General features: G+C 41.1%; 2 protein-coding genes across 2 annotated transcripts; both read left to right on the top strand.

Annotated features, from left to right (window-relative positions):
* Nucleotides 1-1,950: 1,950 nt before the first annotated feature.
* LOC139664222 (xin actin-binding repeat-containing protein 1-like) lies at nucleotides 1,951-14,930 on the top strand. The gene is made up of 8 exons (XM_071542973.1): nucleotides 1,951-2,075; nucleotides 2,488-2,542; nucleotides 2,641-2,958; nucleotides 4,315-4,393; nucleotides 8,399-8,550; nucleotides 8,828-8,869; nucleotides 9,917-14,401; nucleotides 14,847-14,930. Exons 1-8 carry the CDS (start codon nucleotides 1,951-1,953, stop codon nucleotides 14,847-14,849), a joined length of 5,259 nt encoding a protein of 1,752 aa, XP_071399074.1. The 3' UTR covers nucleotides 14,850-14,930.
* Nucleotides 14,931-15,837: 907 nt separating this feature from the next.
* On the top strand, nucleotides 15,838-17,134 carry LOC139664253 (xin actin-binding repeat-containing protein 1-like). The gene is made up of 2 exons (XM_071543028.1): nucleotides 15,838-16,064; nucleotides 16,119-17,134. Exons 1-2 carry the CDS (start codon nucleotides 15,875-15,877, stop codon nucleotides 17,006-17,008), a joined length of 1,080 nt encoding a protein of 359 aa, XP_071399129.1. The 5' UTR covers nucleotides 15,838-15,874; the 3' UTR covers nucleotides 17,009-17,134.
* Nucleotides 17,135-22,673: the final 5,539 nt, after the last annotated feature.

Genomic DNA, 22,673 nt, shown 5'->3' on the forward strand with positions numbered 1-22,673 from the left:
AAGGAGTAAAAGAAAAAAGTAAATGTTTTTTTTTCCATGGGACAGGATGAATGGTGCTCTATATCACCACTTTTTCCACTGGAGGCCGACATGGTCAGTGTTCAGCATGGATACTGATGTGGTCAGGTGACAGAACTGCTTTCAACATGTCATGTTGATTGCAACAGTGATACAAAAAGGCAGTTGCCCAATCACTCTTTTATTCTCGCTGTATCCTAGTTGGACAAAACTTTGTCTTACACTGTAAATTTGTACAGCGTGTGCACTGGGAAAAGGTTTCGAAAGGTGAATCTTTTTAACGGTTAATGGTTACCTCATGTGGCTTGTGTCCAAGGAAAATCTACCCTTTACTCTTAGTTTATGGTAGATTAAACTGATGTAGAGTTTTAATTCTCAGTTTAAGCACAAGCAGGCTGTAATCACCCACAGGAACGAACGCTAGATTTAAATGCAGCGTCAGCTTTGATCTCCTGTACTTTGACTGTACTGGCATACTGGCATGCAGTAGTTTCTCTAATAGCAGAGCCAATTTTAACACATTATCATCTGTATAACCACACTGCAATAATGGTGTGTAAGGTGTATGAATGCGATTCCCGTTGCAGTAATAAAGTGGCTATGATAGGCATGTGAAGTGCAGATAAAATATGGCTGCTTTGCGTATTGGCATGAGATACAGTAACACAGAGGCTATGCCAGGCATTCCAGCACTGACATCTGACTGGACCAGCTGTCATGAAACACATAGGTCTCTCTCTCTCTCTCTCTCTCTCTCTCTCTCTCTCTATCTCTCTCCCACTCTTTGTGTCTGTTGTTTCACATATAAACAATGGGTTTTTATGGTACAATGTATCACACTGCCATTAGTATTTAAATATCATAAAGGAAACCAAAAACATGTTACACTTTTATGGAGATCAAGAAAACATAATTTAGTGTGTTATTTAAAAACACACTATTATTAAAAAACAGAAGGAAAGATAATGTAGGCAAACCTGAGAAAATGTTGGAAACACGGGTCTGTTAATATGTGCAGGGCCTCTGTGCTTTATTGACCTATCAGAGAGATTTCATAGGCGACAATTAAGGAAGCATATCTGATATCCGGAAGCCCAGAATCACAGGTTGTTAAAGAACGGACTTTGGCCACTGGGAATTGTTGTGTCTTGTGAGAGATGCTCCTAAACCACAAGTGACCAACAAAGGCAAGGATGCACAGGTGACTTCTTCTTCTCTCAGGTATGGAGTTGAACTTATTCTCTAGATCTTGCAGACAGAAAAGTATAATCTTGATTGAAATGATCACATTATGCGTGTGGTGTGCTTTGTACCTTTGTCTTAAACTGTCTAGACTTAAAGTGTCACTAAAGAGCCACTTGCTACACTTGAGTGCTGTGACTGAGATTGTGGAATACAGATGTTTTTGTGCAGTATTTAGATTATAAAAACTTTTATTTTTGAAGGATAGGACAGCAAACTGCAGGTCTTTTAGCATCAATATAATTCTATTTGGTATGTACGCCAGTCATACTGGGATGTAGCCTAGTGTTGGGTTTACTACCTAAGCACGGGAGTTTATAAACATTAACAGAGTCATATGACAGAGCGTGTGACAAACTGTTATATAATAACAGAAATGAAGTTAAACCACTTTCTATGAGTGAATTCTAGACAGAACGATGAATCAAGACAAAGTGTTTATGGATTTCAGCAAAATGTGACTATTCTCAAATATGCTGTTTTGAGCTCTATGATCAGGGAAGACAAATACTTCTATCTATAAATGTGTTAGCAGTCATCTGATTTTGCATTCACAATATTTCACCTACTGTCTGTTATGAATCAGTTGTGAGTATCTACACAAAATACTGTTTGGGGCTAAGATTATTGAGATTTGTTGTCACACATTGGTGAAATCTCCTCAGTTTAGCTGCTGTTAGAGGGATTGCCATGGAGGCACATAGCCTGAGGAGGAGCCAGTCCTTGAAGAGCTTGTCTGAGGCTTGTGAGGGGTCATGGGTCATGCCAGCTTCCACCCGCTGGGACAGGAAGTCTGTCTCCCAGCTAGTGCAACAGTAAGTGCTGCACAATACATGTACATATACAAATGCATTTTGTTCCCTTTATCCAAAGAAAGTTGACTTTTCTAGCACCGCCCTGCTTCACATTCACACAGTTCCACACATTCAGACAGGGAGTTGCTCAGTACAACCACAGTCCTCTACTGGTGGCTGCTGAGCAGCTCAGCTGGAATAGTTGGGAGTTTAATGCCTTGCTCGATGGCACACCAACAGGGGTTGTTGAGGGATGGAGAGTGTGACTCAACCTTCACAAGCCCACTTCTTTAGCCTCTCGGCTACTGCTGCCACATATAAATATACAGTGCACAGACATAAAGGAGAAATGACTCCGGCTGAAGTTCATCATTGTATTTGATATTTATTGACAATGTTACATTAAAGAGTCACAATGCATTTGTGCAAACAGGTACCAAAGCTGTGGAGACCTAAGGATCTCTGAGAAAGCAGAGCACAAACTCCAGGTAACGCGTCAATTAATTGATTTTAAGTATTAAATATAGCAAATATTACAATAACAATGCCATGGAAGAACAGCTAGAAATCATTCACTTTGTTCTAGGTGTCTACAGTGAGCAGCAGAGTTGACGTCTTAGAAAGTCGGGTGGAGGGCCGATGGAGGGACAGTGTGGACCGCCTGGGGTCTGGAAGGAGCTTCAGCCTGTCCAGGAGTCGTTCCATGGACTGCCTGCCCCAGAAGGAGGCTGGAGGCACCAGCGCACTGCGAGCCCTGTTTGAGTCCAAGGCCGTCCTGCAGCAGGACTCCTCCAGTGGCCCTCGGCTCAACATGGCCTCAGCTAATGGCAGCAAGACGGGGAGAGAGCGCCCCCCGCAGGACTTGAAAGGCCACAGCACTCCTGGAAAGGGGACAGCCATTCAGGTGTGTAACCATTGCATTTATGAAAAGTTTCAGTCTGGTTTTAAACCACATCATAGTACTGAAATAGCTGCTTTAAGAGTTTTTAATTATTTTCTCTTAACTGTTGATTCAGGGAACTTTTAGATCTGACTGCTGCCTTTGACACTGTGGATCATAAGATCCTTTTATCATGTCTTGAACAGTGCATAGGCATCAAAGGTGCTGCCCTCAAATGGTTTCAATCCTACCTGACAGATAGGAGTTTCTTGGTTCACCTAGGCGAATATTCTTCGACTGTGGCCCCACTTACTTGTGGGGTCCCTCAAGGCTCCATTTTGGGCCCCATCCTCTTTTCATTGTATATGCTGCCCTTGGGGTCCATTTTTAAGAAACATAATATTCCTTTTCATTGTTTTGCTGATGATATACAAATCTATCTGCCTATAAAAACAAAAAGTAAAGATTCAATGCTGCCTTTGCTGAACTGCTTAAAAGATATTAAAATTTGGATGGATTTAAACTTTCTCAATCTTAATGAAAATAAGACTGAGATCGTTATGTTTGGACGACCTGACCTATTGGATGACTCTGATGGTTCTCTTGGCCCTATAGCTTCTTACAATCGATCTTTTGTTAAGAATCTTGGTGTGATTTTTGACAGCTCCTTCAAATTTGATAAACAGATCAGTTCAGTTGTCAAAACTAGCTTTTTTTCAGTTAAGACTTTTAGCCAAGGTAAAGGCCTATCTCTCTCCCAAGGATTTCAAGAGAGTTATTCATGCTTTTATTACCTCCCGGTTAGACTATTGTAATTCTTTGTATGTGGGTGTAGATCAGTTGTCTCTTTGTCGTCTGCAGTTAATACAAAATGCAGCCACTCGTCTTCTAACTGGAAAAAGAAAGCGTGATCACATAACACCAGTATTGGCCTCCCTCCACTGGCTTCCTGTCCATTTTAAGCCTGTTCAGCACTTTGGTCAACTGTGGTTGTTTTAAATGTGCTATACAAATACATTTTGACTTGACTTGACTTGACTTATGTGTCTGTGTGTGAGTTTTCTGCTTGACCACCAAGCATTTTTCACATTGTCCGGTTATTTTTGAACAGGTTTCATAAGAGCAAGGGTTGTAGAACTTTCTCAACCCGTAGAGCAGCATGGGATCCTTTAATTGAAGTGAAAACATGAAAATCAAGACTGGAGTTACAAGGTTTTCACATGACAACAGTGATAAACACGATTGAACCCTATATTTAACTATATTACACTGCTATCTGTTAAGTATTTCTTTATTCAGTGCATCCTGGGAAAGATGGCTACAGTTTATTATTCTAAGAATGAGCTGTTCTTCACCATACTGCATGCTGTTGATTCACAGAAAGCTGTCCAGGTGGAGAGGCGAAAGACCATAAGTGGGCTCCCAGAGTCTTACGCCAGAGCGTCCAGATACTCACACGGTGAGTCGTGGTACTAAATTACATGTTTACTGTCGCTGTGTGATCTGATAGGGGAGACAGCATTGGCGAGGGCTTATTGCCAGGCTTCCCTCAAAGGCATGAAGTCATTGCTGTATTTTGGTGCCACAGTTCAGGATCAATTGTCCTCACACTACATGACAGAAACTGTTATCAAAGCAGTTCCCCGTCACAAACTGTCTACATTATTCATATAATGTCTGGGTTCTTCTTTCATGAATGAATATTGAGAAGTTATTTTGAGGTGCCTTGAATGAAGACACATCCATCAATCTCTCTGACAAAGAATATCGTTTGAGCTCGACATCAAAGTACAGCGCTACAACATGGACATCATCCACACACATGCATCGAGTGAATCTATCTTATGTTACCAGAGAGCAAGAATGTCAGGGCCATGGCTTCTAGTATTTAAAATACCACTATGTAATCCTGACAGAAGAGAGAGTTAGGTAAGCAGTGAGTCCTGTTCTTTGGCCCTGGGAGTAGCAGGAGATTGCTAAATAAAGAGAAGGATGTGGTTGCGTAGATGCAGAACTATGCATTCGGCACACATGCTCAAGATAGGAGTGAGGCTATCGCTGACAGTTCTGACCGTGACGCAGACCTTGGGCCTCCTGGAGGTGAGATCGACCCAGCATATCTTGGATGACACTTTGACCCCGTGATGTGTCTGGTGCTTTGTCACTGAGTCACAGACAGGAGTGTGACTGACATCGAGATGTGTTGATGAGACATGTTAACGTCTGTCCCTCAGTTTCCCAGGTTTAGTGACAGGATTGATGTGGTTGGAGGACAACAGAAACCAAAATCTATCATATTGTACTTTTCTAAACACAAAAAATTATATCTAAACTACTACAAAATGATCTTGCAGTCTAAAAGCAGAATTGTTTAGAAGTTAGAATATTAATTGGCCATCATAACAATCATGATATATACTTATTATCAAATTGTTTATTTGACAGCCTTATCAATGTACCACTTTACCAAAATAGGACCACCACTGAGTACCTGCATGTGTTTTTTATTATGTTGCCCGCTGAGCACCTAGTGACACAGATACTGTAGATCCCTCCCAGTGCCCGTTATAGGGGGTGACAATGCAGCTATGGGAATGGGAGGTGCAGGGACGCCCCAGTCCCGTAGTGACTAACAGAGGTGATTGACTCAGCCGAGGAGCAGCCGCCAGCCACCCTCCCAAAATAGCCAAACTCTCCTACTGGGCCAGCGGGTCTGATAAAAATCAGCTGTCACTAGGGCCAGAGGACTAGAAAGAGACAGAGTGAGAGAGGCAACGGAGCAGCTAACATCACAGGGGCCTTAAGAGCCACTAGAGGAGCTTTAACCAACAACCGAGATACACAACCAAGTGACTGAGGGCGACGCTGGGTAGTACTTCTGTGAGTATAATGAATTAAGCTGGAAATGGGGGAAAAACTAATGTGAATGTGTAACTAATGTAAAAAATGCTATAATTATAACTCTGATCATTTTAATTACATTTCTGTAGTCTGTCTGATGTAATGATTCCAATCTGGACGATAAATAGAATGAATTTGAGGTGCTGTGAACGCTTTTTACTTGCTTATTTCAACAAGACAGTATTCTTCACGTTAGGTTGACATCTCATATTGTACCAGAATATCGCTGTTAAATCAAACAAGGGACTTTTCCAAGAAGTCCTTTAAGCCTTGGATAAAAGCATGAGAGACTCTTATATGAAATTATTGACTTTGATGAAGAAGGAAAAAGAGACGATCTGCTTCTCATTTTGCCTATGTTTATGAGTAATGTCAATGTCCTTATGAGTAATATCAGAGCTACCCAAGGTCACAAATTCAAGTGCCTTTGCTATATTGCTGGCATCTTCATGATGTCCTAAGTGGCTATTATTTCTCAGCCCCTAATCCTTAGATATGCCTGGAATGGGAGATCAGAGAGCGGGATCAGCCAATCACTGGCCTTCTGTCATCATCAGAAGGGTGCTGACGCACTATGAAATAGGAAGAGTAGAGAAGCAGTATATCAGTCATAAAAGTTGGAGGAAGGAAAAACAAACATCACTTGTATTGTTTCGTATTAACACAATGATTTTCACTTAGCTCTTTCAGAATGATGTTGACACTGATGTGCTGTTTGGGGGGTCTGAGCCCCTCAGTACGGCCAGCCTGTGAGGTACAGGCCACTTTTGGCATGCTGGTTTTCATTACAGTCTGTGAATGTGGCTACAATCACAAACAGCTGATGGTGGCGAAGGTGGTGGTGAAGAACAAATACCAACTGCATTTCAGAATCATTTGTACAGCTGTCCGTGGCCCAAAAGCACTCACATTGCTGTGCCCCTAATAGCTCCTCTTCATTCCTGTGGAGAGAAGAGTAAAAGAGGCTGGACATGCAGGGGAACCAACCCAGACCAAAGAGATGTCAGTAGAAATGACTCTCCTCTTCACAAAAGCCTTCAAATTGAGGTTCTAGTGAGGAACCCATAGTTGCTGATATCAGTCTTGAAAAAAACAGCAAAAGTTAATTTAGAGTTCAGACTAGAAATTAAATTGTCCCTTTTCAGTTTGTATGAAGGGATTTTACCAATTAGCATTTCATCAGCTATTATTAGTAGCATGTGTGTCTGTACAGTGATAATAACTGATGAGGCTGACCTCGGTCTTGTGGGTTAGAACATCAACAGGACTCGCATGGCGCTCGGTTGCCTCATTCTGTCTGCTCATCCAGCTATGAAAATGTTTTAAGTCCCGACTCGTGAGAGGCGCCAGCTTGCTGGTCCATCCTTTTGTCCTGTGAGAGCTTACTGTGTGAAAAGGGAGGTGTGTTCAAATCTGGACATTAGTTACAGCTGGTTGGCCTGTGCAACACAGTGAGCTGCTGACCTCTCAAACCAGAGGCTGCTGGGGCTTCATTTGTGCTGTTTTGAATCTCATAACAAGTTTGAAATAATCCTACTCACACTAGATTTCATGGTGTTTCGTTGTTGTTCAGCTATAGTTATGTATGTATATATATTGCTATATTTAAGGAATTTGTTATTATTTCTACCAAATGTTTATCTCTGGAACCAGAAAATTCTACACTGATGCAGTGTTTTCTTTTTTTTCAAATGATATATGCTGCGGACAGTTGCTTTTTTTCATTACAGCACTATGACTTATTATTGCAGTGAAATTCAGCTACAGGTTAAATAACGCACGCCCACTTTTAACCAGCTGAGACTGTTTTCACATTTTCCATGGGGTCAGGCAGTCACATTCCTTTGGTCAGGTGTTGATGGCTTGATGGCAGAGAGCTCACACAAACAATGTGCAAACAATCCGGGTCACTCCAGCTGAGCTAGCAGTTGCTGTTGTTTTTTTTTTTTTTCTTCTTGGGCTCCATGGTCAGTCCATGGCATGCTGTTTGCTGAGGATCTCAGGCAACTGGCAGGCTGTGTGGGCTTATTTATCTTGTCAGCCACTGGGATCAAAGCCTCCGTCAGTTGTCTTGTTTGTTACAATGTTGGTCTTAAGCACAATAAGTCATATGCATTTTCATTTGCTTAATTTGTCCCCAGCTATTCAGGCTGGAGACATATTAAGAGCACTCAGTTAAGGTGCCACAGGCCATGTTGCAGATGACAGTTTCCACAAGTTAACGGGGAGCGACAATAGTAAACTGATAAGACACATTCCAACATCACTATAAATACACACAGTTATCGTTACACTTGTTGTTGCTGACGCCAGACACACTGCTGTGTATAGCCTGAGATACAAGAATATCTGAGTCCAACGGTATCACTACAAATGTGTGTCAAAGCAATTTCTAATCATTGCTATGTAAACTAGCAAAAGTGTCCCCTGATACCCCGATGATTTTATTTCACATAGTTATTGTGAAATAAAATGTGAGTTATTGAAAAGTTTTTACAAGTAATTTAGGAGCATTTAATAAAAAATGAGATGTATTCAATTTATTTTATCCAATCTATTGCAGATGACAGAAAGACTCTACCATTGACTAAGGGAGCCAGCCCAACAAGACAAGGCCGAGACAGGATATCTACTTCCGCCTCAGTAAGAGACAGATCAGCTCTCTACCTGTCAAGAGTGGCAGCTACAGACTCCGCAGGAGGCTCAAGACAACCAGTGAGTTCCTCAAATGCCTCCCATTCCTCCCCACACACTGGGGTCAAGGGCTCACACTAGGGAATGACCGCTATTCTCCGGCACAACAGGAGCTACTCAACGTTTTTTTTTAACAATAAATCTGTTGCATACTGTAAATGTCTAGCACATATGCAGTAGGCTACAATGGTAATATACAACTGTGCAGAAAAGAATGTGACTCATGATCAATATGCTTTTTACATTTCTATGAATGCGCTGATCTAAATCACACTTTATTAATTTTGTTGTTCAATAGGAATTCATCAGTACTCCAGGACAGAAGGCTAAAAACAGTAAGGTACTGTGTATAGTTTACTTATCATCCTAAAAACATTGTGTGGGTGCTGTTAAATGTGTGATGTGTAGTTAACTCTTTTACTTTGCTTGCACAACTTAAGACATAGTTAACTCTTTTATTCTTTGATCTAGGACACTAGTAACAATTTAAGAGTACCATACAGTAACATTCACCTTTAGATAAAAGAAGTTCAGTTTAGTTTCTGACAGCTTCAGATATAGATTTTTTTTCCATAGCAAGGCAGAGACTCTACACTTCTTTGTAACACAGTGTAATTACAATCAACCAACACATGCTATTCATTTATTTCAGGATTGATATTAATGTCACAATAACTTCTCCATACTGAGGCAATCTTTGCAAATGGCATAAGCAACATTATGCATTAAAATAGTATAGTACAGTTCCTTAAACAGGACAGGATCATGGAGGATGCAAAATCAGACAGTTCATTTTTTATGTTTGCTTGCCTAACTTCAGGTATCAGAAGATCACAGAATCAAAACACACCTAAGGCAGACCAACATTCCTGTGAAAATCCAACAAATAATTTGGAAGATCAGTCATTCTCTATGTATCTACTACATGATTTATATAGTAAATATGATTTATATTTATGATTAGATCATATTATATATGATTTAATCTTACAGAATATATCATATTCTATATAATTTATATTTAGGATTTATACATATATTATATATATTCAGTATATATACAGTATGTATGTATATATATAATTTATAGAAGTAGTACATAAGTAATTAAAATAACTCTCATTTCCTTTTCACACTCAAAATGTGATGAGTAGGTATAGAGTAGGTATTTGTGCAATGTCTGCCTACTAACGGTTATGAAGTGTTTTGCTAACCCTGGTGTGGTAGAGGATGGTTTGCTGTGAAAAACATCAAGCGAGCACAGAAAAAGGTAAAGTATGGCTTCACTTGCTAAATGCATGGCAATCTAACATTTTCATGTATCCTAATACCGTTTTTGATAATTGAATACTGACAATATCACTCCCATTTCTTTTTTCATTTCAAGATGGCCGATGCAGCCAAACAAATCACAGTGTCAGAATCATCTCATGATGAAGACGACCTGCCTCCTCCCCCACCTCCCCACGTACCACCTAGACCCCTCGACTATGAAGGGCCTTCGCCATCAAGTGGACTCCCTGTGCCTCCATCTAAAGAAACCTTCTCAGTGTTCTACCAGCAAAGGCAGAAGAGTGAGCTGAAGAGGCTCTTTAAACACATTCACCCAGACTTGCGGGCAAATATTGATGATGTTGTGGATGATGAGCTAATGGAGGCAGTGCAGTCAGAAACCTCGCAGACAGCGGATGCAGCTTATCAGGGTGAAGTGCAGTCCATGAGGTGGATCTTTGAGAACTGGACTCTGGACAATATTGGTGATCCCCATGCAACCAAGAAGCTGCTGGATGAGGAGGACTTAAAAGGTGGAGATGTCAGAAGTACCTCTTCCATGTTTGAGCATATTGACAGTGCCCAACAAATTTCAGGGGCATTTGCTGAAAGGCAGACCTCAGTCAGAGGAGATGTCAGAACATCAACATGGTTGTTTGAGACCCAGTCCTTAGATTCCCTAAACAAACTAAAAAGAGAGGAGGGTGAACTGGTTGAAGCAGTGCTGACAGAACCCATCCAGACAGGAGACGTGCGAGGGACTCGGCTGCTTTTTGAGTCTAAACCACTGAGTGACTTAGGGCGCTGCGACTCCATCGAAGACCATAACTTCCTGAAACTTAAGTCTGAGCTCCAGGAGCAGAAGGGAGATGTCCAGAAGACTGTGAAACTCTTCCAGGCAGAACCTTGCTGTGCCATCAGAGACAACAGTGGCAATATCCATGAGATTAAGTCCATCTGCAGGGAGGAGATCAAGAGCAGCAACATCAGCACTGCACGTTGGCTTTTTGAAACCCAGCCATTGGACATCATTAATAAAGGAACTGATGGAGTGAAAATTATTCGTGGCATATCACTGGAAGAGGGGCAGAGAGGTGGAGTTGATAGAAAGAGGTGGATGTTTGAAACTCAGCCATTTAACACAATACAAGAGGGCATGGAAGTGGACAGGTTTGAAGGAACTGTGGCTGACTGCACAGGAGAGGCTGATGTTGTGAACAAAAAGAAGCTCTTTGAGACGCATCCCTTGGCAGCACTGAAAGGAGACTCTGAAGATATAGCTTTGGAAAAGGAAGAAATACTTGGGGGAGATGTCAAGACTTCTCTGTGGCTGTTTGAAACTCAACCCATGGAGACTCTTAGTGATAGCTATGAAGTTGGACATTTGAAGAAAATTGCCCTTTCAGCTGATGAACAAGGAGAAGTAAAAGGCAAAAAGCAAATATTTGAGAACTATAGTATTAAAAAGAGCACCTCATTCAGAGAACAAGAGATTGAAAAGGGTGATGTAAAGTCATTCAAACATCTTTTTGAAACAATTCCTCTAGGCAAAATTACTCATTCTGATGAGGAGATTGACGAGAGGAAGGAAAATGATATCACAGGAGGAAACGTGAAAGGTAACAAAGCATTGTTTGAGACAACTCCTTTATATGCTATAAAGGACTCCTCCGGAAACCTCCATAAGGTCACAACAGTCAGCCGAGAGGAGTTCATCAAAGGGAATGTCCAAAACTACAAGTGGATGTTTGAGACCAAGCCTTTTGACCAGTTTGCAGAGGGAGAAGGAAACGTTGAGGTAATCAAAGGTATCACCAGACAGGAGGATACAATGGGCGATGTCAAGATGGCAAAGTGGCTTTTCGAGACCCAGACAATAGATGGGATCCATTCCAAGTTCAACCAGACAGAGCAAAACTCTTCTGAACAACAAGAGGAGTCTCATAAAGGCGATGTCAAGACCTGTAAGTGGTTATTTGAGACACAACCAATGGACATTTTGTACGACAAATCCGACAAAGTACGTGATAGAGAAGCCATTGAAAATACCAACGTCAAGTCCTTCACTTGGCTTTTTGAATCACAGCCTCTTGACAGCATTAAAGACAGCGAGGATCATAATTTGAAGTTATGCAGCACCACACAGGATTCTGTTAAATCGGAGGTTGGTGTCAAAACGGTGAAACGTCTTTTTGAGACAGAAACTTTGGATAGAATAAGAAAGGACACAAATACAGAACAAGATGTGAGATATGTCAGCCAGGTAGATGTCCAATCAGGAGATGTCTCACGAGTCAAAGAACTTTTTGAATCCCAGTCTCTCGATGAAATAGGATCAGAAATGATGACAGTATCTGATGAACAGAATCAAGATGAACACATTCAGAAAGGATCAGTTAATAAATTCACCTGGCTGTTTGAGAACCGTCCCATCAACATGATCAATGATAAGGACAATGATGAAGCAAACATGCACAGAGTCAGTGATGTTGAGGGTGGTGATGTACACAACAAGAAGTTTATATTTGAAACCTTCTCACTGGACAAGATCCATGATCAACCTCTTGAACAGGAGTCGGTCTGTGTGGAAAAGCCTGTAAGCGATGTTGACGTGAAGTCCAGCACCATGATGTTTGAGTCCGAGCCGCTGTATGCCATCAGAGACAAGGAGGGGCAGTTTCATGAGGTAACTACTGTGAAGAAAGAGGAGGTAATGAGTGCCAATGTAAGAGGAGCTAGGTGGATGTTCGAGACAAAGCCCCTTGATGCCATCAAGGCAGAGAATGAGGTTTATGTTATCCGAGCTGTCACCCAAGAAGATGTCAAGAAAGGAGATGTCAAATCAGCCCGATGGAAATTTGAGACACAACCTTTGGACTCCTTCGCCAGCAGAGATGAGCCCTCTGTCAGGGTTGTAGAGGACTTTGGAAGCAGTAATGTGCAGCACAGTAAACAGATATTTGAATCTGAGCAATCACACAAGAAGTATGTGAGAATGGTTAGTGTCACTGATGTTCAGCAAGGTGATGTCAGGACCTCCACCTGGCTCTTTGAGAATCAACCCATTGACAGTCTGAAAGGGGAACCTCAGGAGCAAGGTATGGTAAATACTGTCCATAGGGAAGACAACCAGAAAGGAGATGTGAAACGCTGCACTTGGCTGTTTGAGTCACAGCCACTGGACAAGATCAAGGAGACTGATAATACCTCAGTGCAAGGTGTTGAGGAGGAGATGCCAAAAGCTGATGTGAAGAGCACTACCTGGCTGTTTGAAACCACTCCACTGGACAAAATCACTGTCAACAGTGTCACCGACACTCTGTCCCATCTACATCAACAGGCTTTTATTCACTCGAGTGGTATCATAATAGAAGCAAATGAGATTCATAACGTTAACATGGCAAAATATCAGCTCGCCAGCAAAGAAGGCGTACAAATCCAGAAGGAGGAGGTTATTGAGGGTAACATCAGAAACATCATGTTACAATTATTGTACAAACCAACCCTAAAGCCCCAGGTTACTCTTCTTAGAGAGGTGGAGAAGGGTAAAGTAAACACCACAGTAGTTGAACTCCCAGTCCATCAGTCAACGTCACCTATCAACCTAGACAAGGATCAAAGAATACAAAGCATTGCCCAGATGATCGATAGTCTGCTTGTTCAAAGTAAGCACTTGAAAAGAGGAATCATAATGCAAGAGTCTGCAGGGGGACAAGCAGAGATGACAGTTTACTCACTCATCTGCCATTGTGAAACAAAAACCGAGAGTCAAGACATTGAAAGGGGAGATGTTAAGTCTGCTATTGGAAATCTCCTAGCTACAGCCAATAATCAAAAGTCTGCATCCTCTTGTAGAGTAGATGAAAATGAAAAGGGGAATGTGAACTTGTTCAAAAGTTGCATTGAAAAAGGAGATCTGCAATACCTGAAGAGTTTTCATACTGAGGCACCAGGAGATGAAGATGATCACAGCCTTTTGGCTAAGGACCACATTGAAGTAGTGCAGGGAGATGTGAAAGAAGCAAAGAGAAGTCTCTATCAACAAAAAGAGCAGGTGGAGCGAACCATTTCTGATGTCTTGCCAGGGGATGTAAAGAACACCAAAAAAGTTTTTGCATCAGAGTGCTCTTTCGATGTTGAAAATTGCATCCCAAAGGAAGAAATAATCCGTGGGGATATCTCATCAGCAAAGCAACAACTTGCAGTAAAGCAACCTATCATGGTAGAGAAAGAGGAGGTTGTGGCTGGTGACATCAAGGCAACAATGCAGTCATTAGAACGTGCAAAGCAACAGAGCATGTGTGTGGAGCGCGAGATCATCAAACCTGGAACCATCTATGACATGGACATGTCAGCACAAGGTCCTGAAACAGAGGGAAGCCAAGCACAAAAAGAAGAAATTATATCTGGAGATGTGAAAGCAGCCAAAAAGTCCCTTGAAATGGCGAAGACTCAAAGCATGCGTGTGGAGCGTGAAGTCATTGTTCCAGGAAAAATATACAACCTGAATGTCTCAGCACAAGAGGAAAGTTCCTCAACAGTGAAGCAGTCTACGTGTTCGTCTTCCTCCAGATGCCAGCAAATCACGACTTATCCAAAGGTCAGTGATGCAGTGAAAGATCAGGAAAGCCATGTTACCTTTGAGGCTTGTCAACAGGGTGAAATATCACAAAGTGCAGTTATAGTCAATAATTGTGCACCAGAATCACTGCCACCTTTTGTAAAGTGTAATGTTCACACAACAGAGGATGAGACAGAAGGAGACGTTATCAGAGGTGATGTGAAGGCAGCAATTAGGTCTCTTCAGAGTGCAGCAACAGAGCAGAAGCTCCTCGATAAAGAGGATATTGTAAGAGGTAACATGCAGTTGGCTCTGCAGTCTCTTGAGAAGTCTAGTGTAAATGTATCCAGAGGAGACTTTAAAGCTGCAATGATATACAGGAATTCAGGCAGAGCTTGTTCAGAGAGGAGCAAGACTGTTCACAAGCAGTGTGTTGTGGTATCTATGCCTCCATCTGACACTGAATTGTCTCCTTCGATTTCAGTAACTTGTGAAGAACCCTCATCCATTACAACACAGAATTCAACACCCAACCCTGTAGCGATTGCAAATGGAAACTCTAAATCATCCAGTTCTGAAGGTGTAGCGCCACCTCCACTCCCTCAAAAGACAAGTGAGAAACCACAGGACCAGAAGCCAGCTTTACCACCCAAGCCACAATGGACAAAATCAGTAGTTGTTGATGATCAGAATATTCTGCTACCTCCTTCTTCCGAAGTCCCTTGCCCCATCAAAGACAATGTAAAAAGTCCTGTGATTCCTCCAAAAGTGAAAAAAGGCAAACAGTCTTCCACTCCCTCTTCACATAAACCACAAGAAAACAAAAATCATAGTGAAATGAGTATACAACACAAAGAGACCATACATCAGTCATGCCATCAAAAATCTATTGATGAAGCAATTCAAGGCTCAAATCACATTGGGGCTACCAATGAAATTCTAGCAAAGGACTCAAAGGCTCAGGAAATTAAGATAATGCAGAATAGTCCAGTACTTACAGGGAAAGTATCAGACTGTCAAGTTGATAGGAAAATAATAACTTCAAAAAGCACTGAGATAGAAATGGATAGAAATGTGATACAGAAAATCAATGCAGCTGAGGAGATAAGGATGTGCGTTCAGAATTATGCAGAAGATGCTAAACATGAAATGAACATGAGCTTGCAGGCTGCTCTACAGAACTTTGAGAGAAAGGATAATGATACTGTGAACAAAACAGTCCCTGTTTTGTCCAAGAAGGTAAAGGTAGTAAAAGATAAGGTTAGCCAGCAAAAACAAACCAACAAAACCACTGCACAACAGAAATCAAATCCCAACGCTACCAAAAAACAACACAGCAACAATGAATTGCAAAAGTCAGCGACCAACATTCCAGTTGGTGCATGTCCTATACGCCAAAATGGCCGTAATGAAGAACAAAAACCTGAGGATAAAGTTGTTTTCAGAAAGAAGAAAGCAAAGGAGACAGAGGATGAGCGACGACAGAGGCTCTCTGTCCACAAGGAGGAGATCATGAAGGGAAATGTGAAGGCAGCAATGGAGATTTTTGAAAATTTAAGGAAACGAGAGGAACTTAAGGTAATCCTGTCTCAAATGCAAGAGATAGAGGGAGAGACCAGCAATGTAGATGTTAGCTCCTTGAAGACATTATTTGAAAATGTCCCTGCTTGGATAGTTACACCAAGTAGAAATGCTAAGCAAAGTAATAAAAAGGTTGAAAAGAAGGTTGAAGTAGAGATCCAGGATGATGATCTAGAAAGCATCTCCTCAGTTGACACTGCATTTGAAGATCTGGAAAAGGCAAGCAAGGAAATAATGAATCTGAAGGAACAGACTTTAGCAAAACTCATTGACATTGAAGAGGCAATTAAAAAGGCTTTGTACTCTGTCTCTAATCTGAAATCAGAGGCTGACATTGCAGGGCTGTCAGGACTATTTGATGAATCTTTGAAATCTGAGCAAATCTGTCAACCTGCCAACAACATCAGGAAAATCAGTATTGTGTCAAGCAAGGCCAAACCAGATCAAATCAAAGAGACACCTGAAGGGAATGTGAAAGAAGTTTCAGTTTCAAGTCCTTCAAAACAACAAGTGCACAATAAGCCACTTATCAGACAGTCCAGTTCCCAATCCTCCCCGTCATTCATCTCCATTCACTCTGCTGCCAGAAAGCCTACAGAACAACCAAAGTCACCCATCTCAACATTCAAGCCAAAAGTAGAGGCTAATTCTCAGAGTTGCCAAAGTGGTGCAAATAGTGATCTGGGCCAGGAATCTGCAACTGCTGAGTCCTCACGCAATTTTCACAGTCCTGCACAACGCAAGGTCAGTGTACTTGAGGTGAAAACTGTTCCGGAGCCTCCTGCAGGAATAATTGGCACAAAGACAGTCAGTGAAACATATGAAGAGACTGATGGATTTGGCAACATATTTGTTTCTTCCAAGACTTCAACATTCGTCACCAAGCAGTCTGAGAGTAAAACATCTGCACTGTTTGAAGTAGTTGGCAGTCCAACCAGGTATGAAGTAATGACATCCCCCTTGATGCGAAGATCTGGTCGCCCTTTCGTAGAAAATGTGTTAAACAATGCCAAGGAGGATGGGACAGTCTTTGTAACATTTAGCCAACCAACAGAAAAGCACTAAAATGCCACTTTTCCTTTGATTTTAGATCACTAATTATTCCTTTTATGTATTTTTCACATTGTTTTCAATGAAAAAGTTTTGTCAGTTATGTAATAAGAATAATTGATCTCATGAAATAATAACAACGTTGACTTTTAGTAAAAAAAGATTTGTCTTATGGATTTTATACTGTAACCATAATATAGTAAAATGTTAAGTGCTTTTATTAAAGTTAAGCAGCATAGTTGATATGTTCTGTTGTGTAAATGATCAAATAAATGACAGATTAAAAGATGTGATTGAAAGAAATTATTTCTATTTTTTACACTGGTTCATTATTATTCCACAACTTTTAAAACGTACACTATGATTCAGATAGATTGAAAAATATCATGCAGCACCTTACAATGATTGCTGTTGCCTGTGATAAATGTGCCTCAGGCAGTTCACCTCCACAGTGTGGATTTACAAAATGCTCATCGCCTCATTCATTTACCTGGTAAATGATTCCACCAAAACCATAAATGATTTGAAGTTTATTTTAAACCTTTCATAGAAATATCCCAGAGCTTATCAGAACTTGTTGCATAAGGACACTATAATTCAAGATAGTTGAATGAAATGCTATGTACCCCAAATTCCTCGCATTTATGCACAATCCATCTACAGTAGCCTTATAATAATACATTAGTCTTGTATAGCGCTTTTCTAGGTACTCAAAGACGCTTCACATACAGGGTAAAATCATTTAATAGGTAAATCTATAATAAAATTAAAAAAATAAAAGACAAGAATAAAAGTAGGTAGTTAAAACTAGAGGAATCCTGAGATGGAGGGAAGGGAGAGAGAGGGAAGGAGGTTAACAGGTGAAAGCGAGCTTGAAGAGGTGGGTTTTGAGGGCCTGTTTGAAAGATGGTAGGGTGTTAGCCTGTCGGATATGGTTGGGGAGGGTGTTCCAGAGGGAGGGTGCAGCAACTGAAAAGGCCCCCAGGTCCGGATCTTGGTCCTGGTGGTCTTGAGAGTGGTTGCGGCTGCGGACCTGAGGCATCGGGTAGGGGTGTGGCGGGGGAGGAGGTCGGAGAGGTAGGGAGGGGCCAGGTTGTTTATGGCTTTGTAGGTGATGAGTAGTATTTTGAAGTCAATCCTGTATTTGACCGGGAGCCAGTGGAGGTTGTGAAGGACAGGGGTGATATGATCTCGGCGGCGGGTGGAGGTGAGCAGGCGGGCAGCAGAGTTCTGGACGTATTGAAGTTTATTGAGGATTTTGTTGGGTGAGCTGTAGAGGATGCAGTAGTCGAGTCTGGAAGTTATGAGGGCATGGATCAGGGTTTCGGCAGCGGCAAAGGACAGGGAGGACCGGAGGCGGGCAGTGTTCCTGAGGTGGAAGAAGGCAGTTTTTGTGACCTGGTTGACATGAGGTAGGAAGGAGAGGGTGGGGTCAAGGATGATTCCGAGGTTGAATGGAACCATATTTCTTTGAATAAATGGGAGTACATGACAAAAATCAAATTTATATATCTGACTTCAAAGTGTCAAAGCTCAATTTACATGATGAATATTAGCTAGCAAGCTGATTGACAAGAAGTCTGTTTCGCCACTAATTAGTTAAAATAATAATCTGTGACATTTTAATGTAAATACATCTCTGTTTTGCTACTCTCTATCGCTGACAGAACAAAATAGTGATTCACCCTATACCCAGTTCATGAAAGCTTTTAAATTTGCTGTTCTAAAAACCCAGTGTCTGGTAGGTCTTTCCTGAGGCCTTCCCAGGAAAATCCTCTGGCAGACAGAAAGTGATGTGTTTATGTTTATGGAAGCAGCAACAGTGGTTTGTTTTGAATAAATAGAAGAAGAACTGGGTAGTTAGCATGAGCAGTGATAGCCACCATGGCTGGACAGACAAAAACAAGAGCGCCACCTACAGAAACTCAAACTTCATCAACAGAAAATCCAAGGAAAAAGAAACACATATCAGAGGAACGCAAGAGTGTTAAAAAGTAAAGAGACTTTCTCTTAGTCAAAAGTAGAATGAACATCAGTATCACTTGTCCAAGATGAAAAGCATTGAAAGATTGAACTGAGATGCTTATGTCACTTTTTTCCTTTAGACTGGTATGTTTTGCTGTCATTAATTAACTGCATCTACACTGAGTAACTTTATTATGTTGGGCCAGTACCTAAAATGAGTTGCAGCTTGTTAGCTCTATTGCTAAGTACTGTATGTCTCTTGCCAGCGTTACTGTAAACTGTCTGTCGTTTGTCAATATAACATTATTGGTTGAGTATTTGCTTGCATCTATCAACTATAATAGATATGTAGTAATAATGTTCATCAAGAATACACAGCAAAACAACTAGATGGCTGCGTCCCATTGGAAGACTATGACCATGGCCACTGGTTTTTGATGAATGCACAATTGGTGGCAGTTGGTTCTATTACCCTATAAAGATATTAGGAAGATGTTAAGATTTGATGACACATAATACTAAATAGTGCCTGCTGGTAGTAGCCCTAATGTACTGTGTCCTGTTAATTGCTCAAATTTGCAAAACAAAGGAACAAACAAAAAATCCTTCCAATAGAGGATAAACTGGTAGATGGGCAGACAAAGAAATGTGCTGATAGGAAACAGCTCACATGTGCTATTACAGTATATCTGTCATATTGATATTACACTTCATTGGCCAATGATAGAAAAATCATACACAGGTTTCCTTTAAAGAAACACAGAACTGAATCAGATTTGTTGTCATCATAGTTCCGGTCACCTGCCAAGGAAATGTGTTCTGCCTGTTTGACACCTGTCTACCCAGTGGAAAAAATGGTGGCCAATACACTTATCCTGCACAACAACTGCTTCTGCTGTAAACACTGTAAGAAGAAGCTCAGGTGAGATTTCTCAGCATTAACAATGCAGCAGCCTCAAATCAATTGCTGTTAAAAAAAAAAAAATAATCCAATCCCCATGCAGGGCATTAAAATCAATCACAGTTGCTGATCTAATATGAATGAGAAATCATATGACAAAAACAAAACATGTGATTTAAAATTGTGTTTAATATCACAAAAGACTTTGTTTTATGTTATTGCAGCATCCATAACTATTCATCTCTTTATGGAGAGTTCTACTGCATCTTTCACTACCAACAACTCTTTAAAAGAAAAGGAAATTATGATGAAGGATTTGGACACAGACAACATAAAGACCGTTGGCTTCAGAAAAACGAAGAAATAGATGAGCCAGATGTCAAGTTGATCCCCAAAACAACAAAGGGCAATGTAGACATTTTTGACGGCTCAGGAGAGTCCTCTGCTGGTGTGTTTGCTGCAAAGTCATCTGCAAGAGAACCGGCTTGTAACAGTGGTGCTGATGTTAGAGGCAAACTGAAAATGAGCTGGCCACCAGAGAAAAAGTATCCAGGGACCCGTCCAACACAACAGACATACGCACCAGACCAGAAAAATAAGATACCTGACAAGAACCAACTAAAGATCAGCAAGGGAGGAGAAAAAGTAGAGAGAGTGAAGAGATTATCAAGCCCCTTTATTTCAGGGCTCAAGGAACAATCAGGTTTTAACTCAGTCAAGAAATTGCCTCCAAAGGAAACAAATCCTGGGAGTGCTCCAACCAAAAAAGCACTTTTCCAAGACAGCATCACTCCAACAGCAGCTTCTCCACCCTGCTTAGAAATGGGTATTACTGTCACAAAACCAAACATAGAACAGACAAATTTGGCATCCCCCACAATAAAGAACTATAATTCAACATCCAACAGGCAGGGAGCTTCTCCAAGCAAAGCCAGAAAGTCTGTCCGGTTTGCTTCAAATATTGATGTTCAAGATGACCAGTTGTCCTCTGAGTTGTGCTTGAAAGCAGAAAATGAAGACCACAGTAAGCAGCATTCAGACCAAAGTGAACAGCACCCAGTGAATAAATCTAAGGATGTGACAGATATCAGCAAAAACAATGACTTTGAACATTTGTCATCTGAGTTCAGGAAAGAACAGGTTGAAAGTGAGGTAACGATTAATCCCTTTGAATACACATGCCATGGAAAAATAACTAATACATCAAACCCAGAGCATGTGAAAGTGGAGACCAGTCAAGAGATCCCACAGACTGGTGACAAAGACAACGTTACAATTCTGAACGTTGTAGTTTGTAATTCATCATCTAAGGCTGATGAAGTACAAACTACAAAAGAAAGAGATTATTCAACTCAAGAAGTTGTTACTCACCAAGAGCCATCCAAGAAACCGGATGTTGTTCCAAGAAACTTGGTAAATCAGTATGACTCAGAAAATTCAAGTATGTTGCAAATTCAATCAGAACAAATGACTAGAGAAGAGGGTAGTCTAGCAAAAAATAATAATCAGTTTGAACAGGATGATTCAGCAAAAGAGCAAGAAACCAATGGTAGCCAGAAGAAGGATGCTAATTCTCTGAAGGGTTCTGGTAAACAGACTGACAGGACAAAAGTAAAATTGGGATCCTGGTCCAAAGGAAAGAGTCCATTGTCGAAGCTTTTCACATCTAGTGGCAATGAAAAAACAAACAAGGTTGAACTGAAAGACGACAAGAAACCAGAAATCAAACCCAGTGGGCTCTTAGGAAAACTGTTTCAGTCATCATCAGAGAAGACTGAAGACACTAAAAGATCAGCTGTGCAAGAGGAAAGAAAAGACATCACACATGCTCAAACTGATGACAAAAGCACAGAAGGGGTAAAGGACGGAGTTACAAAAGAAATGCCAGAGGAAGGGGACACAGCTCAAGTCCCACCTCTGGAACAAGAAGCTGTAGGCAATATAAAGGACAACTCACATCCTAATGACCCCAACACATTGAATAGTGACAAAAGTCAAACGACAGAGCCATTCCACCCACTCAAGTCAGGTGATAACCTAACCGTTGTGGAACCAATTTTAACAGCTCCTGCACAAATTGATATGAATTCATTTAATAATCAGGAACCAAATATACAGAGCAGTGAAGCTACAGGCTTGTCTCTCGTTGATACTGGCATGGCTGACTGTAATGATCTTTCTGTTGCTATGCAATCAATGAACCAAGTATATGAGGTGTCAGCCAATCAGCTAATAGCTGAGAAAAGTGGCAACAAAATTTTGGGTGATGCATTTAAGGATAACATTTTTGGAGACAGCGTCAGTTCTGCCCCTGTCGAGCCATTGATCACTCAAATAGATACAGACAACTCTGTCCAACAGCCAAATGAAATGCTTGAAGCACCAGAATTAGAAGCAAGAAACCTTTGTGACGGATCATTTTTCAGTCTCAACCAGATTCTTCAAGATTCCTCAAATCTTTTTGGTCCATCCAGCTCTCAGGAGAACATTTCTGAGAACACCTCTGGTGATGCATTTGCATCTTCTTTGAGCCATAACATTTTGTCCACAGATGCTTCTGCTGAAACTCATGGGATGCTTGACTCTCAGCCCATATCAGCTGAAAATCAAGAGAAATATGGCATGACAGATCAGCTCATTGTCCCAGCACCCAAGAAGCAAGATGGGAACCAAACCACAAATCTTTTTGGTTTCAGTACAAATACCCAGACAAGAGAACAGGAAACTGACTTTGACATATTCAGCTCGGAGGGCATTATTCTCACTCAGTCGTCTACTATTAATGTGTTTGATCAAGGTGCAGCTGATGTTTCT

The sequence above is a fragment of the Centroberyx affinis genome, unplaced genomic scaffold, assembly GCF_046629955.1.
Source record: "Centroberyx affinis isolate AG114_WGS23_722 - 3 ecotype Tasmania unplaced genomic scaffold, CSIRO-AGI_Caff_v1 ptg004204l_1, whole genome shotgun sequence".
NCBI classification, from domain to species: domain Eukaryota; kingdom Metazoa; phylum Chordata; class Actinopteri; order Beryciformes; family Berycidae; genus Centroberyx; species Centroberyx affinis.

What these genes read in the sequence shown, in the direction of transcription:
- LOC139664222 (XM_071542973.1), top strand. Translation starts at nt 1,951, where the DNA reads ATGGAGGCACATAGCCTGAGGAGGAGCCAGTCCTTGAAGAGCTTGTCT. An exon ending in GTCTCCCAGCTAGTGCAACA is followed by an intron (nt 2,076 to 2,487) that starts GTAAGTGCTGCA and finishes TTGTGCAAACAG; the next exon opens with GTACCAAAGCTGTGGAGACC. An exon ending in AGCGTCCAGATACTCACACG is followed by an intron (nt 4,394 to 8,398) that starts GTGAGTCGTGGT and finishes AATCTATTGCAG; the next exon opens with ATGACAGAAAGACTCTACCA.
- LOC139664253 (XM_071543028.1), top strand. Translation starts at nt 15,875, where the DNA reads ATGAAGGGAAATGTGAAGGCAGCAATGGAGATTTTTGAAAATTTAAGG. An exon ending in AAGTAGAAATGCTAAGCAAA is followed by an intron (nt 16,065 to 16,118) that starts GTAATAAAAAGG and finishes ATGATGATCTAG; the next exon opens with AAAGCATCTCCTCAGTTGAC.